At 46.9% G+C, this 19791-nt stretch overlaps 1 protein-coding gene across 2 annotated transcripts in view; it reads right to left on the minus strand.

Annotated features, from left to right (window-relative positions):
* Positions 1-10366: 10366 nt before the first annotated feature.
* Positions 10367-19791, minus strand: part of DNTTIP2 (deoxynucleotidyltransferase terminal interacting protein 2) — a 75514-nt gene continuing 66089 nt past the window's right edge. For both annotated transcript variants that reach the window (XM_063961745.1, XM_063961744.1), the window contains exon 7: positions 10367-11007. In XM_063961745.1, coding sequence (XP_063817815.1) covers positions 10914-11007 — 94 coding nt within the window. In that variant the 3' untranslated portion in view covers positions 10367-10913. The remainder of the gene's footprint in view (positions 11008-19791) is intronic.

A 19791-nucleotide genomic window follows, 5' to 3' on the forward strand; every position in this document is an offset into this window, starting at 1 on the left:
TTTAATGAGGTATATTTGTTATAATAAAATTGTATCCACTGTGCACAGTTGTGTTTCTAAAAAGTATTGCAAGGACAAAAGCAGTCTTTGAAATACTTTATGTCCATTGTCGGACTTAATAATCACAGAGACCTTTTGGATTAGTATTTAATGTGGATGTATTTAATTTTGTTGTTTAAAAAAAAATAAAAAATTTAATATTATATCTGAGGAAGTTGCTTGGAATATGAGATTTACGCCACTGATGTTCAACTTTCCGAGACAGTATTTGTAGGGGTCTTGTTAATTTAGAGTGCCACGGTTGACATCTAGGCCTACGTGGAGTGTGATGGGTAGCTGGAGCCACTTGGTCAAGGGCTATTTCTAGAGTCTGTTTCAGGTGTGATACAGCAGTCACAGGAGAAGTAAATACAGATATAGGTGGGTCTCAGCGATAGGCCATCTCTATCAAGATGGAGTTCTCTCCTTTGACTATTTGGCCTCCACGTATGATACTCCTAGGCATTATTTCTTCCGTTACCTACAGCTCCGTCCAGACTTAAATGCACAGTGGGGGGGGGGGGGGGGGGGGTTGCCTCAGTCACTCACTGAAACTCCGGTCCTTGCCTTGGTTCGGAATATGCCCAGTCATATAACAGTTTCGGTGATGTATTGCTCCCTTTTCTCCCGCTCTGGTTTGGGAACACTGCATACCAAGTAGTGGGTGGTTGTTTTGTGTGTGTAGGTGGATGAGGACTGGGAACATATTCTTAGTTCACCGAGGTCTGCTATGGCCTATGGCAGATTCCAGCGGATCCAATTGTATAATTTGCACAGGGTCTACTGGACCCGAGTAGGCTTTTTAGAATTGGAGGATAAGCGCCAGACGTCTGTACTAAATGTTCAGCTTCTACTGCTGGTTTTAGGTATCTGTCGTGGCTTTACCCTCGGGTAACTTCATTCTGAAAGGCGGTAATGAATCGCATTTGTTGTACGGGTATTTAGATCATTCTTTTGAACACGCGTATTTGTTTTTGGATTGGATTGGATTTGGAGATATATTTACCTACACATCTCAGATTATATGTTTCCAATCTTCTCACCTTGGCCCGTGTATGTATTGCTCTTGGATTGGTGGTGATCCACCCTCTCAAGCGGCTTGGGTGGGGCTGGTTAATATCACACTTTCACATGAACGTTTTAGGTTTGCCAGAAAATAAGATATGGGGACTCTGGCAGAATTCAAGATATTCTCTTGATCCACCTGCCTAATCTATGCTGTATACTCGATTCCTTGCTGACGGCCTGCCTTTTGCTGGTGCTGACCTCCCTCCATGCGTGTTTATGGTATGGAGCTTAATTGATGTATTGTATATAGGAGATCCTCAGGGTCGACTATGTTATGCCGGCGCTTGGGATCCCGACCGCCGGCAGCGGAGCAAGCGCAAAAGAGCCCCTTGCAGGCTCGCTACGAGCGTCACACTATTTATTCTCCCTCCAGGGGGGTCATGGATCCCCCAAGAGGGAGAAAAGTTGTCAGTATGCCGGCTGTTGGGATTCCGGCACCAGTATGCTGAGCACCGGGATCCCGACAGCCAGCATATGAAATGCCTCCCGATCCTCAGTTTCCTGCATACAATACTGACCCTTATTTCAAAGGATCTATTGAAGTTTTGTATAATATCTCAATGCTCTGTGACTTTACATAAGTGCCTGGAAAAGTGGCACTACTGTGCTTTGTTGTACTACTGGAAATGCATATGATTCTTTGTTTGGTGATGGGTTATTTTATGTTTTTGTGCGTCTCTATGTCTTGTCTGTTTTGCAACTTTAATATTCAATAAAATACACTTAATAAAAAAAATAAAAATGCAAAAATAGGTGAAAGCAGTTGTTAGAGAGGTGGCCAGTATTTTGAAAATTGTGCTAATATTTCTGCAGGTTTGAGGAGGATTTCAATGACTGAGTTTGAAATAACGGCAGAGAGCATGTAGGTGATAAGGTTGTGATCTGAGAAAGAGAAAGGAGTTAGTGAATTCAGAAGTGGGCCCTCCTCATGAGTAGAGGAGTCAGTCCATTTGGAGTGGCCGAGAGAGGAGGTTAGAAAGAGTAGTTTGGAGGCATGAGCAGCAGATTATGGACTATCAATAACAATATTGAAGTCACCTATGATGATGGTGGAGATGTCAGAGGATAGAAAGGGTGGGAGCCACTCAGAAAAGCTTCCAGAAATGGTTTGGGTTGCCCACGTTACCAGGCCTGGAGGGGTGGGGGGGGGGGGGGGGGGGTGTGTGTGTGTGTGTGTGTGTGTGTGTGTGTGTGTGTGTGTGTAGCGGAGACCACCATGTAACAGTGCTGCAGAGGAGGCAGGGTCTGGTTGTGTAAGCCATGTTTCTGTTATAGCCAGCAGATTGAAGTTGTTAAATATGAAAAGGTCAAGTATGGATGTTAATTTGTTTCAAACAGAGCGTGCATTCCACAAGGCACATTTTAGTAATTTGGAAGGTGCAGGGAGACATGAGGTTGATGAGGTTGGCTGGATTTCAATATCGCTGGGACTCTGATGTGAGTGGGGCAAGTGATTGGGTCCCATACTCTGTGATATGTCACAAGCTAATAGAAGCAGGAGAGAGATAAATAAAGTTGGAGGTTTGTGGATGTTTTATATGGTGACCGGTTGTGTATGTTATTGTCAAAGTAGAAAGATAAGTAAAAATCTTATGAGTGTTAATAAGAGGGGAATGAATAATTGAGGCGTCAATGAGTACAGAGTGGTGAGTTGCAGGGAGAATGAGGAATGTTATTGTTTTACAGAAAAAACTATTGAGTGCAATGAAGAAAATCAATTTGTGATACATGGTTCATTTGAGATAAAAGTATAGTTCTTTAGGCTTGGAGTGTAAAGAAGTTGCAATATTTAAATTTAAACATTCAAATACCTGTTTACTGGTATTGTTCTGCTATTTATTTACACTTAGTATTATGAACAATTTGCATATGTGAGCGCAAATTGATCAGCACCGCTGACCCTAGATTGCATCTAAAGGAATACTTGGTAAATTAATAAAGGCTTCCAGTGAGGCAAATGTTTAGTATTGATCAGTGAAAAATTACCCTGTATATAAGTACGCAAATACCAGGCCAGCTTTCCTTCATTAACTATGCATAACTGACCAAACTCAGGTATTTACAGTCACAAGCAAATCAGGATATAACAACTGATTTTCTTATATAAAAACTGGTTGCATTCGGTTCTCAGACTGCATGAGGATGTCAGAGACAAAGATATGTACATATGTTTAAATGAACAGAAGAGTTTGCATGAGGTTGAAAGGCATGTTGAATGTCTGTTCCTTTGATGCAAAGTTGATTGGATGTTTCTATCTGTTTTCGTCCTGTTTAAGCGCTGGATAAGTCTTTTTCTTTTCATAATATTTCAGAACAATCCTTATAATACAACCCTGATTAGCCCGGCTGATCAGACTAACATCTCTCCTTAACAATGGATACTATCCATGTGTGTCCAATAATTCCAATCAATGTATCAACACCCCACTCCCAATTACAATAAAACTCCTCTAGAATAAACACGGAGATAGCAGATTACCGACAGTTTAAAAAAAAAGTTTCATCCTAGTATACAATAACAACTGCTGATGTAAAAATTATCGGTCTAGTTACCCAATATAATATATTTGACTGCAGCAAGAGTTTTCTTAACAGAACCAAACTGCAAAGTATAGGTGTAGTTACCCAATATAATATATTTGCACTGCAGCATGAATTTTCTAAACAGACCCAAACTGTAAGGGATCAGCCACTATGTAGGTCCTGGATAAGTCTTTACATAATATTTCATAACCCTTTTAAACAACCCTTATAATACAACCTTGATCAGCCCGGCATCTCTCCAACACTGTACCGGGTTACATCTTCTAAACTCCGATACCCTTGGGAAACACTGCCAGCCTGTATACACTTCCTGCCCTCCAATAACCTAAAGCAGCACTCTGCCAGCATACACCGACTGTACCACAAAAACCCTGTCCTCTGCTTGTATACACTTTTTATACTCCAATATGCTGGGACTGCACTCTGCCAGCTTTCATACACTGTGGCTGCATTGCTATATTCCATTTTGCACAGCAGCACCTACTCGGGTCACACAAGCCTCTGCTAAGACATCTGCAATTCATGTACTTATGGACTCTGCTCCCAGCCCCCAGGCAGCTCCTGCAGAAGTTTGTGACTGATGTGCATGCTGCTCTCTAAAGACCCATTAATATATCAGGCTGTCTGGAGGTAACCAGAAAGGACACATTCTTTGGCTATGAACAGGGTGGGGTGCAGATGTGCCATGTGTCCTGCAGTAGAGGCGACACTGGCAGATCCAGCTGCTGCACACATACAGTGTACTTCAGTGTTCAGGCTGCTGCACAGGCTCCGTCTTGACTGTGGAATGTGTAGTGGGGGTGTGACTGGACATGGGGCCACAATACTGCCCTCAGTAACCTTGTCCAGAACACAGTCCCCAATTCCAGTACAATCCCAGGATGTATAAAAACCCTAGTTGCATTATAAGAAAAAAATAAGAATTTACTCACCGGTAATTCTATTTCTCGTAGTCCATAGTGGATGCTGGGAACTCCGTAAGGACCATGGGGAATAGACGGGCTCCGCAGGAGACTGGGCACTCTAAGAAAGAATTAGGACTACTGGTGTGCACTGGCTCCTCCCTCTCTGCCCCTCCTCCAGACCTCAGTTAGGGAAACTGTGCCCGGAAGAGCTGACACAACAAGGAAAGGATTTGGAATCCCGGGTAAGACTCATACCAGCCACACCAATCACACCGTACAACTCGCGATACTATACCCAGTTAACAGTATGAATAACAACTGAGCCTCACGAACAGATGGCTCAATAACAATAACCCTTTAGTTAGGCAATAATTATATACAAGTATTGCAGACAATCCGCACTTGGGGTGGGCGCCCAGCATCCACTACAGACTACGAGAAATAGAATTACCGGTGAGTAAATTCTTATTTTCTCTGACGTCCTAGTGGATGCTGGGAACTCCGTAAGGACCATGGGGATTATACCAAAGCTCCCAAACGGGCGGGAGAGTGCGGATGACTCTGCAGCACCGAATGAGCAAACTCAAGGTCCTCCTCAGCCAGGGTATCAAACTTGTAGAATTTTGCAAACGTGTTTGATCCCGACCAGGTAGCAGCTCGGCAAAGTTGTAAAGCCGAGACCCCTCGGGCAGCCGCCCAAGAAGAGCCCACCTTCCTCGTGGAATGGGCCTTTACTGATTTAGGATGCGGCAGTCTAGCCGCAGAATGTGCAAGTTGAATCGTGGAGCAGATCCAGCGAGCAATAGTCTGCTTAGAAGCAGGAGCACCCAGCTTGTTGGGTGCATGCAGGATAAACAGCGAGTCAGTCTTTCTGACTCTAGCCGTCCTGGAAACATAGATTTTCAGGGCCCGGACTACGTCCAGCAACTTGGAGGCCTCCAAGTCCCGAGTAGCCGCAGGCACCACAATAGGTTGGTTCAAATGAAACGCTGATGCCACCTTAGGGAGGAATTGGGGACGCGTCCTCAATTCTGCTCTGTCCATATGGAAGATCAGATAGGGGCTTTTACAGGACAAAGCCGCCAATTCTGACACCCGCCTAGCCGAAGCCAAGGCCAAAAGCATGACCACTTTCCACGTGAGATATTTTAATTCCACGGTCTGAAGTGGCTCAAACCAATGTGATTTTAGGAAATCCAACACAACGTTGAGATCCCAAGGTGCCACTGGGGGCACAAAAGGGGGCTGAATATGCAGCACTCCCTTAACAAACGTCTGAACTTCAGGCAGTGAAGCCAGTTATTTTTGAAAGAAAATAGACAGGGCCGAAATCTGGACGTTAATGGAACCCAATTTTAGGCCCATAGTCACTCCTGACTGTAGGAAGTGCAGAAATCGACCCAGCTGAAATTCTTCTGTGGGGGCCTTCATAGCCTCACACCAAGCAACATATTTTCGCCATATGCGGTGATAATGCTTTGCTGTCACATCTTTCCTAGCTTTTATCAGCGTAGGAATGACTTCAACCGGAATGCCCTTATCCATCAGGATCCGGCGTTCAACCGCCATGCCGTCAAACGCAGCCGCGGTAAGTCTTGGAACAGACAGGGCCCCTGCTGTAGCAGGTCCTGTCTGAGAAGCAGAGGCCAAGGGTCCACTGAGATCATTTCTTGCAGTTCCGGGTACCAAGTCCTTCTTGGCCAATCCGGAACGATGAGTATAGTTCTTACTCCTCTCTTTCTTATTATCCTCAGCACCTTTTGTATGAGAGGAAGAGGAGGGAACACAAACAGACTGGTACACCCACGGTGTCACTAGAGCGTCCACAGCTATCGCCTGAGGGTCCCTTGACCTGGCGCAATATCTTTTTAGTTTTTTGTTTAGGCGGGACGCCATCATGTCCACCTGTGGCCTTTCCCAACGGTTTACAATCAGTTGGAAGACTTCTGGATGAAGTCCCCACTCTCCCGGGTGGAGGTCGTGCCTGCTGAGGAAGTCTGCTTCCCCGTTGTCCACTCCCGGAATGAACACTGCTGACAGTGCTATCACGTGATTTTCCGCCCATCGGAGAATCCTTGTGGCTTCTGCCATCGCCATCCTGCTTCTTGTGCCGCCCTGTCGGTTTACATGGGCGACCGCCGTGATGTTGTCTGACTGAATCAGCACCGGCTGGTTTTGAAGCAGGAGTGTTGCCTGACTTAGGGCATTGTAAATGGCCCTTACTTCCAGAATATTTATGTGTAGGGAAGCCTCCTGACTCGACCATTGTCCTTGGAAGTTTCTTCCCTGCGTGACTGCCCCCCAACCTCGGAGGCTTGCATCCGTGGTCACCAGGACCCAGTCCTGTATGCCGAATCTGCGGCCCTCTAGAAGATGAGCACTCTGCAGCCACCACAGCAGAGACACCCTGGCCCTTGGGGACAGGGTGATCAGCCGATGCATCTGAAGATGCGATCCGGACCACTTGTCTAACAGATCCCACTGAATGATCCTTGCATGGAACCTGCCGAATGGAATCGCTTCGTAAGAAGCTACCATCTTTCCCAGGACTCGCGTGCAGTGATGCACCGACACCTGTTTTGGTTTTAGGAGGTCTCTGACCAGAGATGACAACTCCTTGGCCTTCTCCTCCAGGAGAAACACCTTCTTCTGTTCTGTGTCCAGAATCATACCCAGGAAGGGCAGACGCGTCGTAGGAACCAGCTGCGACTTTGGAATATTCATAATCCAGCCGTGCTGTTGTAGCACTTCCTGAGATAGTGCTACTCCGACCAACAACTGCTGCCTGGACCTCGCCTTTATAAGGAGATCGTCCAAGTATGGGATAATTATAACTCCCTTCTTTCGAAGGAGTATCATCATTTCGGCCATTACCTTGGTAAATACCCTCGGTGCCGTGGACAGACCAAACGGCAACGTCTGGAATTGGTAATGGCAGTCTTGTACCACAAAACGGAGGTACACCTGGTGAGGTGGGTAAATGGGGACATGCAGGTACGCATCCTTGATGTCCAGTGATACCATGTAATCCCCTTCTTCCAGGCTTGCAATAACCGCCCTGAGCGATTCCATTTTGAACTTGAACCTTCTTATATAAGTGTTCAAGGATTTTAAATTTAGAATGGGTCTCACCGAACAGTCTGGTTTCGGTACCACAAACATTGTGGAATAGTAACCCCGTCCCTGTTGAAGGAGGGGAACTTTTATTATCACCTGCTGGAGGAACAGCTTGTGAATTGCCGCCAGCACTACCTCCCTGTCCGGGGGAGTAGCTGGCAAGGCTGATTTGAGGTAACGGCGAGGGGGAGACGTCTCGAATTCCAGCTTGTATCCCTGAGATACCACTTGTAGAACCCAGGGATCCACCTGTGAGCGAACCCACCGGTCGCTGAAGTTCCAGAGACGGGCCCCCACCGCACCTGGCTCCACCAGTGGAGCCCCAGCGTCATGCGGTGGATTTAGTGGAAGCAGGGGAGGATTTCTGTTCTTGGGAACTGGCTGTATGGTGCAGCTTTTTCCCTCTACCCCTGCCTCTGGGCAGAAAGGACGCGCCTTTAACCCGCTTGCCTTTCTGGGGCCGAAAGGACTGTACCTGATAATACGGTGCTTTCTTTGGCTGTGAGGGAACCTGGGGTAAAAATGTCGACTTCCCAGCTGTCGCTGTGGAAACGAGGTCCGAGAGACCATCCCCAAACAATTCCTCACCCTTGTAAGGCAAAACCTCCATGTGCCTTTTAGAATCCGCATCACCTGTCCACTGCTGAGTCCATAATACTCTCCTGGCAGAAATGGACATTGCATTTATTCAAGATGCCAGTTGGCAAATATCCCTCTGTGCATCTCTCATGTATAAGACTACGTCTTTAATATGCTCTATGGTTAGCAATATAGTGTCCCTGTCAAGGGAATCAATATTATCAGATAGGGAATCGGACCACGCTGCTGCAGCACTGCACATCCATGCTGAAGCAATAGCAGGTCTCAGTATAGTACCTGAGTGTGTATATACAGACTTCAGGATAGCCTCCTGCTTTCTATCCGCAGGCTCCTTTAAGACGGCCGTATCCTGAGACGGTAGTGCCACCTTTTTTGACAAGCGTGTGAGCGCTTTATCCACCCTCGGGGATGTCTCCCAACGTACCCTGTCCTCTGGCGGGAAAGGGTACGCCATTAGTAACTTTTTAGAAATCACTAGTTTTTTGTCAGGGGAAGCCCACGCTTCTTCACACACTTCATTTAACTCATCTGAAGGGGGGAAAAACCACTGGTTGCTTTTTCTCCCCAAACATAATACCCTTTTTAGTGGTACTTGGGTTAATGTCAGAAATGTGCAACACATTTTTCATTGCCGTAATCATGCAACGGATAGCCCTAGTGGAATGTACATTAGTCTCGTCGTCGTCGACACTGGAGTCAGACTCCGTGTCGACATCTGTGTCTGCCATCTGAGGTAGCGGGCGTTTTTGAGCCCCTGATGGCCTTTGAGACGCCTGGGCAGGCACGGGCTGAGAAGCCGGCTGTCCCACGCTGTTACGTCATCCAGCCTTTTATGTAAGGAGTTGACACTGTCGGTTAATACCTTCCACATATCCATCCACTCTGGTGTCGACCCCGCAGGGGGTGACATCACATTTATCGGCACCTGCTCCGCCTCCACATAAGCCTCCTCATCAAACATGTCGACACAGCCGTACCGACACACCGCACACACACATGGAATGCTCTGACTGAGGACAGGACCCCACAAAGTCCTTTGGGGAGACAGAGAGAGAGTATGCCAGCACACACCACAGCGCTATATAAACAGGGATTTACACTACACAAAGTGATTTTCCCTATACCAGCTATAATACACAGTATTGCGCCTAAATTTAGTGCCCCCCCTCTCTTTTTTACCCTATTGAGCCTGGAAACTGCAGGTGAGAGCCTGGGGAGCGTCCTTCCAGCGGAGCGGTTTAGAGGAAATGGCGCCAGTGTGCTGAGGGAGATAGCCCCGCCCCTTTTTCGGCGGGCTTCTCCCACTCTTTATATTAATATTATGGCAGGGGATTTTTACACATATATAGTTTATTAGACTATATTATGTGTTTTTTGCCATTTTAAGGTAATCTAATTGCAGCCCAGGGCGCCCCCCCCCAGCGCCCTGCACCCATCAGTGACCGGAGTATGTGGTGTGCATGGGGAGCAATGGCGCACAGCTGCAGTGCTGTGCGCTACCTTAATGAAGACCGGAGTCTTCAGCCGCCGATTTCCAGGACGTTCTTCTTGCTTCTGGCTCTGCAAGGGGGACGGCGGCGCGGCTCCGGGACCGGACGACCGAGGCTGGGCCTTTGTTCGATCCCTCTGGTGTCCAGTAGCCTAGAAGCCCAAGCTAGCTGCAAGCAGGTAGGTTCGCTTCTCTCCCCTAAGTCCCTCGTAGCAGTGAGTCTGTTGCCAGCAGATCTCACTGAAAATAAAAAACCTAATAAATACTTTCTTTACTAAGAGCCCCTAGTGTGCAACCAGCTCGAGCCGGGCACAGATTCTAACTGAGGTCTGGAGGAGGGGCATAGGGGGAGGATCCAGTGCACACCAGTAGTCCTAATTCTTTCTTAGAGTGCCCTGTCTCCTGCGGAGCCCGTCTACTCCCCATGGTCCTTACGGAGTTCCCAGCATCCACTAGGACGTCAGAGAAATATACTGCACAGAATTTGGAGGCAGAGGTATCATGTAGCTTGTGATACATCTGAGCTGGTAGCACTTTTCTTCACAATATTCAGAAAGCGTGGTTACATAGGCCACTGTGTAAATAACTACCAAAACTCCATGAAAACAGGTAGTCAAATATAAATTTATTTCCGTATGATTAGTCTCGATACCTTGACATTGATGATAAAGATAATTTTGTAACTATCTGTTCTGAGAGCATGCCTCAATGGACATGGGTCCAAAGATAGTACTGTATTAGGATGTATTGCAGTGGCTTTCATGGAGTCATTAAAACCAGGGGACGTGTTTGCCTCTGACAAGCTTAATAAAGCAAGTCACAATCAGGAACATATCCACACAAGTAAATAAACGGGTTTTAGACCTATTTAAGGCCATATACTCAAATCATACAATTTTTTAAGTTCGTCTGAAGCTTAATTTTACCCATTTAGCCCTTGATCTCTTAATTAAAAATATATTTGCTATATGCCGGTATGTAGGACTCCTGACAAAAATTAGGCTTAATATCGGTTTTCTGACGATTTGGTGAAGCGGTAGATGCTCTCAGCCAGCAGATTATAATACAATAGCACTCCGCACAGTCAGTCACTCAGCGCATAGACAAGAGTCCACCATAATGCAGAAGTCAGGAAACTATCATCGATATATTTATGTGTGAAATTTCTTCTTTTTGCGTTTCTTTTTGCCTTCTGCACGGGCGGCCTTTTCGGCAATGATTTCCTGGTACTTCTTTTTATTGTATCTGGGAGGAAATTTAAGGAATAAGGTGTTAAGATAGTTATATACACCAGATTTAGAATTTTCAATAAGAATAGATTCATATTTTCATTAAGATGTGAATAGGAACTACAGTTTTGTTTGGTCCGATTTGTCTAGTAGGCTTGAGGTGTCATTAACATACACCATTAAAAGTATTAGCAAGTGTCACATCATCATAAAAATACTTTAAACACTTTAGATATCATAATATTCTATTAAATAGCATATAAATAGTTTCATAGTAACAGGAACACTGGGGTAAATGCATCAAACCATCTAAACTGTGGAGAAGTGGACAAGTAAAGAAGTTGCCCATAGCAGCCAATCATTTATCAAGTACATGCTACAAAATGACAGGTAAAAGCTTATTGACATACACATACATACATACATAAATATCAATACACGAACCAGTGGCACTCAGGAATGAAAAAAAAGAAGAAAAAAAAGAAGAAGAAAAAAAAAAAAAGGGGGGGGGGGGATTTTGGTACTTACCGATAAATCCATTGCCGAGTCCACTCGGGGACACTGGGGATCTACAAGCTGGGGTGTGAAGGATGCAGACCGGAGGTAGCACAATGTAATCAACTGCCCTCTCCCCCTTTACACCCCCCCATCCATCCAGTTTTAAGAACTGACGGAGAGAAGAGGGAGCATGAAAGATCAAGGTCATACGGGAAAGAACCAACTGTAACAACACGTCAAACCGCAACCAAGAACTAATAACCAAACTGTTTGAACTAAATTTTACAAGAACACGCAGGCTGACAACACCGAGGCGGGCGTCCAGTGTCCCCGAGTTGATTTAGAGAAATGGATTTTATAGGTAAATACCAAAATCCTATTTTCTCTTTCATCTACTAGGGGATACTGAGGATCTAGACAGCTGGGGATGTCCCAAAGATACTCCCATGGGCGGGAGTGCTGTCCGAAGCCTGAAGAACCAAACGTCCAAAACTTGCATCTCTCAATGCAAAACGCATCAAACTTGTAGAAACGAGTGATTGTGTGTGCCGATGACCACGTTGCAGCTCTGCAAAGTTGGGTAATGGAAGCTCCTCTAGCCACAGCCCATGAAGCGCCCACTGATCTGATAGTATGAGCACCTACCCGAAAAGAAACTCTTACCACAAGAAATATATGCCTGTTTGATGGTTAGTCATATCCATCTGGACAAGGTTTGTTTTGAAGCCGGCCAACCACTCCTGGGTCCTTCATACAGTACAAACAAAGCGCCAGACTTCCTAATAGAATTTGTAGCCTGCACGTAGACCTGTAAGGCTCTGACCACATCCAAGGACAAGTCCCCCTCTGCCAATCCTCAGAAGGAGGGGACCACAGTCGGCCGGTTTATGTGGAAAACCGAAACCACCTTAGGTAAAAACAACGCTCTTGTACGAAGCTCCGCTCTGTCTTCATGAAAAACTTAGGAAAGGACTTTTACATGACAGGGCACCTAACTCCGAGACCATTCTCGCTGATGCTAAAGCAAGGAGCAGGACTGCTTTCCAGCTCATATATTTTAGTCTGCCTTTTCCAAAGGCTCAAAAACTGCCGATATCAAAAATGTGAGCACTAAATTTAGATCCCACGGGGCCGTGTGAGGTTGAAAAGGTGGTTGTATTCTCAACACACCCTGTAAAAATGTCTGGACCTCCTGTACGGACGCCAGACGTTGCTGGAAAAGGATTGAGAGGACCGAGACCTGTACCTTCAAGGATGCCAATCTCAAACCGCCGTCCAAACCATTTTGGAGAAACTTCAACAGTCTAGTAAGGCGGAACTCTCTGGGATCCCCCAACCCTTAAGTTGGCACCAGTCCATGCATTTCCTCCAGATTCTATAGTAATGTGCCGCAGTGACTGGCTTCCTTGCAGCTAACATTGTCGGGATAACTGATTTCGAGATACCTCTGTCTCTTAGTATCCTGGTTTCAAGAACCACGCCGTCAAACGTAGACGGTTCAGATCTGGGTGAAGAAACGGGCCTTGTGACAACAGTTGCCAAGGATCTTCCGCCAGAAGTCCGCTCAGGTCCATGTACCAACTTCTGCGAGGCCAGTCTGGTGCTATTAAAATCACCCATGCCTTTTCCCGTTTCACCTTCTTCAACAATCTTGGTAAAAGGGGAAATGTCAGGAAGATGTACACCAGTTCGTATGTACAAGGAATCACCAGCGCGTCCACCATCTCTGCTGCTGGATCCCGCGTCCTGGACACATATCTTGACAGTTGATGGTTGTTCCGAGAGGCCATTAGGTTTATCTGTGGTAGGCCCCACCGTCGTACCACTGCCTCGAATACCTGTGGGTGTAGACACTACTCCCCTGGATGCATATCCTGACGACTGAGGTAGTCTGCTTCCCAACTTTCCACTCCTGGAATGAAGACTGCTGACAGGGTTACGTTGCGCTTTTCTGTCCAAGACAGAATCTTTGTGGCCTCTCTTAAAGCCATGCAGCTTCTTGTTCCTCCCCCTCGCCGTCACATTGTCCGACTGCACTCTCACGTGTTGAGCCCATACTAGGTTTTCCGCCAGAAGAAGTGCATTGTAAATGGCTCAACTCCAGTAGATTTATTGGGAGACTGCTTTCCTGCGGTTACCATCTTCCCTGAAACTGATGGCAGTCCAGTACTGCTCCCCATCCTCAGACTGGCATCTGTTGTTAAATATTTTCCAATCCCAAATTCCAAACCTCTTTCCTGTCGCTAGGTTGCTGTGGACCGACCACCAAATTAAAGAGGTCCTGGCCTGGGGCGACAAGCAAATTCTTCGGTGAAGAAGAAAATGCATGCCTGCCCCCTGAGCAATCAGATTCAGCTGAAAGAGTCTGGAATGTAGTCTGCCGTATTGGATCACTTCGAAGGACGTTACCATCTTTCCTAGAAGGTGTACATAAAGATGCAGAGAGACTGTCTGGTTCTGTAGAACCAGACGTACCATCTCCTCGATGTCTCGAATCTTGTCTTCTGGGAGAAACACCTTCAGTTGTATTGTATCTAAAACGAGACACAGAAATTGAATCCTCTGCGGCAGTTGCAGATTGGATTCTTTTAAATTCACGATCCAGCTGTGTCGAGTCAGAATCTGATGACTGATCTGAGCATCCCATGTCAACTGGTCCTGAGAGGGAGCCTTGATAAAGTTGTCCAGATACGGTATAATAGTTACCCCTAACGATCTCATTTTTGCCACCATGACTGCCATGATCTGTGTGAGAACTCTCGGGGCTGATGATAGGCTGAACAGTAGAGATCTGAATTGGTAATGAGACTTGCCCACTGCAAACCGTAAATAGGCTTGGTGCGGGATCCAAATTGGGACATAGAGGTACGCGTACTTTAGGTCCATGGACACCATGAACTCCTGTTGTTCCAGTCATGCAATAACTGGCTGTGTTGATTCAATCTCGAATCTGTAAAATGATCAGGAATTGATTTAACACCTTTAAATTGAGGATTGGACTGACCGACCCCTCCGGTTTTGGCACTACAAAAAGATTTGAATAAAATCCCATTCCTCTTTGAGAAGTCGGGACAGGCATAATTACTTCCGACTGAAGTAATTTTTGAATAGACGTGTCTAAAGCCCTCGCTTTTTGAGGTCACCGAGGAAGGCCTGTCGTAAACTGACTGAGGTTGGTTCAGAAATTCTATTTTGTATCCCTGGGTAATAATATTGGTGATCCAGACTTCTTGTGAGGTTTCGGCCCAGGTGTCCTGAAACCTTTCCAACCATGCGATCACCATAGGAGACCCAAGGTGAGCTGGTAGACCGTCATGCCACGGTCTTGTCAACAGGTTTAGGGTCCTGTTTTCGGGCTGTGGACTGGGAACGACCTCTACCTCAGTTTCCACGAGCTTGACCGCCGAAACCTTTTCCTATGGCTCGAAGGGACTGAGACCTAAATTAATAGAACACCGGACCAGAGTCATTTCTTCTGACCGGTGGCGTAGTTCTAAAATATGTGGTAGGCAGAAAAATAGGATTTTAATTACCTACCGGTAAATCCTTTTCTCGTAGTAAGAAAGGGATATTGGGGAATTAGTACGATGGGGTATAGACAGGGTCTAAAGGAGCCGGTGCACTTTAAATTTCTTCAAATGGGTGTGCTGGCTCCTCCCCTCTATGCGCCCTCCCACAGGCAGTTATAGGTAAAACAGTGCTAGAAAGGAGAATGGACATACTTGAGAGAAGGAACATAACAAGGAGCGGTGAGATTCACACACCAATAACAGAAAACGACAAGCAACGGCTGGCAACAAAACAGCAACAGCTGAAAAGGTAACCATATAAGAGAAAACCTGCAGAAAAGTCAACGCACTGAGGCGGGCGCCCAATATCCCTTATGCCTATGGACTATGCGAAAAGGATTTACTGGTAGGTAATTAAAATCCTATTTTCTGTAGCATCCATAAGGGATACTGGGGAATTAGTACAATGGGGACATCCCAAAGCTTCCAGAACAGCCGGTAATGTGCGGAGACATCTGTAGCAACGCCTGTCCAAACTGGGTATCCTCTTTGGCCAGGGTATCAAACCTGTACAACTTCACAAAAGGTGTTATTTCCCGACCAGGTAGCAGCTCGGCATAGTTGCAAGGTTGTAACTCCACGGGCAGCCGCCCAGGAAGACCCCACTGATCTCGTAGCGTGGGCCTTCAGAGACTGTGGAACAGGTAAAGCTGCCGACACATAGGCCTGTTGGATAGTAAGCCTAAGCCAACGAGCAATACACTGCTTAGAAGAAGGGCAACCCTTTTTCTGCACATCATAGAGCACAAACAAGGTATCCGTTTTTCTGATTAGAGCTGTTCGCTTGACATAGATCTTCAAGGCTCGCACAGCATCCAATGCCTCCAGAGGAGCATAAGTGCCAAAACTTGACGGAACCACAATAAGTTTATTCAAGTGGAACGCAGAGACGACCTTCGGCAGGAACTGCTGTCTAGTCTGGAGGTGCGCTCTGTCCTCGTAAAAGACCAATAAGGCCCCCAATTCTGAGATACGCCTAGCAGAAGCCAGGGCCAGTAACATCACTGTCTTCCACGTGAGGTACTTGTCTTCTTCCGTCATCAGAGGTTCAAACCAGGAGGACTGTAGAAATTCAAACACTACGTTCAAATTCCAGGGTGTCGTGGGCGGCACAAAAGGAGGTTGTATGTGAAGTGCCCCTTGCAAGAAGGTATGAACTTCTGCCAACACTGCCAAATTCTTCTGAAAGAAAATTGAGAGAGCTGAAATCTGGGCCTTAATGGAACCTAAATGTAAGCCCTTATACACACACCAGCCTGCAGGAAACATAAGAAATGTCCCAAGTGGAACTCTGCAGGCAGATACGTATATGTTTCTTGCACCAAGAGACATATCGTCTCCAGATAGGATTGTGTTTTGACGTCACAGGATTCCTGGCCTGAACCATGGTAGCAATAACCTTTTTGAAAAGGCCTTTGTGCATTAGGATGTTCCGCTCAACCTCCATGCCGTCAAATGAAGTCACCGCAAGTCCGGGCAAACAAACGGCCCTTATTGAAGAAGATCTCTTCTCAGCAGCAGGGGCCAAGGGTCTTCGACAGATATGTCCAGAAGATCTGCGTACCACGCCCTCCAAGGCCAATCCGTTGCAATCAGAATTGCCTGGACTCTGATTCCCGAGTCACTTTAGCACCCTTGGGATCAATGGAATCGGAGGAAACAGGTAGACCAGCCGGTAAGGCCAAGGCGACATCCATGCATCTACTGCCCTTGCCTGAGGGTCCCTGGTTCATGAGCAATACCAGAGAAGCTTCTTGTCGAGTCGAGTAGCCATCATGTCTATCTGTGGGCAACCCCACCGGTCGATAATCTGCTTTAACACCTGATGGTGGAGCCCCCACTCTCCCGGGTGGAGATTGTGACGACTCAGGAAGTCCGCTTCTCAGTTGTCCACTATGAATATTGCGGACATTGCTCTTGCATTTCTTTTTGCCCAGAGGAGTATCTTTGAGACTTCTCGCATGCAGGCATTGCTTTTTGTCCCTCCTTGTCGATTTATGTACGCCACTGCTGTGGCGTTGTCCGACTGAACCTGGATCGCGTGATCCCTGAGGAGAGGCCTGAAGCAGAGCATTGTAGAACGCACTGGAACTGAGCCCCCTGGGTGATAGCTCCCCATCCTCTCAGACTCGCATCTCTGTCGTGAGGAGGATCCAATCCTGAATCCCGAAACGTCAAGCTTCCAATAGGTTTGAGGACTGTAGATACCACAGGAGGGAAATCCTGGCCTGAGGTGACAGCCATATTATCCGGTGCATTTGAAGATGTGATCCGGACCACTTGCTCAGGAGAGCCAATTGAAATGTTCTGGCATGGAACCTTCCATACTGGATCGCCTCTTATGAGGCTACCATTTTCCCTAACATTTTTATGCAAAGATGGATGGATATTCGAGTAGGCCGTAGAACCATTTGGAACATCTCCTGAAATGTTCTCACTTTGTCCTCTGGGAGGAACACTTTCTGGGCCACAGTATCCAGGAACATTCCCTGGAACAGGAGCTGCTGAGTTGGCTCCAGGTGGGACATCTGTAAATTGAGAATCCACCCATGGTATGACAGAAGTTAGATAGTGTGGAGTATATGGAGCAATAAAAGCTCCCTGGATCTTGCCTTTATCAAGAGATCATCCAGATAAGGGACAATATTGAGCCCCTGCACCCGGATTGGGAACATCATCTCCGCCATCACCTTCGTGAACACCCTCGGAGCTGTGGACAGGCCGATGGGTAGCACCTGGAACTGGTAGTGATCATACAGCAAGGCAAAGCGCAGTTAAGACTGGTGAGGTGGCCAAATCGGAATATGGAGATAGGCATCCTTTATATCCAGGGAGACCATGAACTCCCGTTCTTCCAGGCCCTCAATCACTGCTCGCAAAGATTCTATCTTGAACTTGAAAACCTTTAGGAAAGGGTTCAAGGATTTTAGATTAAAATGGGCCTTACCGAACCATCCGGTTTCGGTACCATGAACATGTTGGAGTAGTAACCCTTTCCCTGTTGCAGTGGCACTGGAATGATAACTTGGGACTGGACCAATTTTAGGATGGCATGTTGCAGCGTAACACGCATATCCTCCAAAGCTGGTAAGCTTGATTTGAAGAATCGTTGGGGAGGAGCACCGAACGCCAGCTTGTAGCACTGAAAAATTAGGTCCTTTACCCAGGTATCCTGGCAGGAGCTTTCCCATACGCGGCTGAAGTGATGCAGCCAAACTCCCACCTCGAGATCTCCTCGGGGTGGGTGGGCACCGTCATGCTGAGGCCTTAGTGGAAGCTGAACTGGTGCTTTGTTCCTGAGAACCTGCGGTTGCTGGTTTTCTTGTCTTACCTCTGGTGCCTCTAGCCACATTGGAGGCACCTCTGGCCCTAGATCTAAATCTGTTAGACCGAAAGGACTGGGCAGACAGCCCTGGGTAGGAACGTCTAACCAGCAGGGCCCCGGAGGGGAGAAACGATTTCCCTGCAGAAACTTTAGAAACCCATGTATCCAATTCCACCTGAAGAGCCAATCCCCTGAAAAAGTTTGAGACTCTGCGTCCACTATCCACTGACGAAACCACAAAGCTCTGCGTGCCGACACTGCCATAGCAGTGGTCCTAGCATTAATATTGCCTATCTACTTCAGAGAGTCACACAGGACGCGTGCCCTCTTGAATTTGAGTAGCCCACCTATGAATGGCACGAATCATCCAGCAACCCACTATGACCGGTCTTTGTGATATACCAGCCGCTGTGTAGATAGACTTCAGTGTAGTCTCTTCTTCTATCCCCAGGGTCCTTTATGGTAAAGGAGCCTGGAGCTGGCAGCACCGCCTTTTTAGAGAGGCGAGAGACTGATACGTCTACAGCCGTACTTGATATTTCTTATCTGGATTTTTCCAGGCTAACTTAACAGGTCATCCAGTTCTGCAGAATCAGGGAAAGTGACACTGAGTTCATTCTGTGATCAGAAAAAACGACTGCTGTGCTGCAGTGTCCACTAGCAGGAGTTTTAACACATCCCGTATAGCAAGAATGAGGCGCTCAACACCCTGTGTAGAAGGGGAATCCCCAGTAACAAGATCCAAGTCCTCCTCCTCCTGTACCTACTCAGAGTCTGAGAGTAAAGCAGGTAACAAACGTTTTTGTGGTCCTGATCTAGAGAGGGGGGGGGGGGGGGGGCCTGTGGAGCATCTGCCCTTGCAGCTAGGTCTGCAACAGCCTGCTGTTGTTGAGTTTTGTGAGTATTAGCAGTGAGCTGAGATGACATATCTGACTTCATGGATTTTATGGCACCTAGCCAGGAAGGCTCTTGACCGTTTCCCCCAGCCCCCTCACTGAGTTGTGAGGACTGGCTGCATTGTTCACATGATATGGAACCAGATGTAGAGGGAGAGAATCTAGTGTGACATACACTGCATAAATGGTGTTTTACCATGTTTACAGTAAACACTTACACACACAGACAAGTAATATAATAGCAAGCCTGCCCCTACTGTATGTGAGAGGGAGACCGAGAGAAGGGGACAGCACACTCAAAGCTAAACAGCCTCAGTGAGACTGCAAGCTGTTATATCACAGTATAACACCGGAGTTTTGGTCCTTTGCAGGACAGATTTTGTACAGTAGCAGTTCTCCCCCTTTGCTACACCCCTGTACCACCATTTTTCCAGCATTATCTGAGAGTCTGGAGTGGCTGAGCGAGCCTGCTGCTGCAGCTGTAAGCAGAGGAAGGCACCAAAACGCGTCTG

Source organism: Pseudophryne corroboree, chromosome 3 (assembly GCF_028390025.1).
Source record: "Pseudophryne corroboree isolate aPseCor3 chromosome 3, aPseCor3.hap2, whole genome shotgun sequence".
NCBI lineage: Eukaryota > Metazoa > Chordata > Amphibia > Anura > Myobatrachidae > Pseudophryne > Pseudophryne corroboree.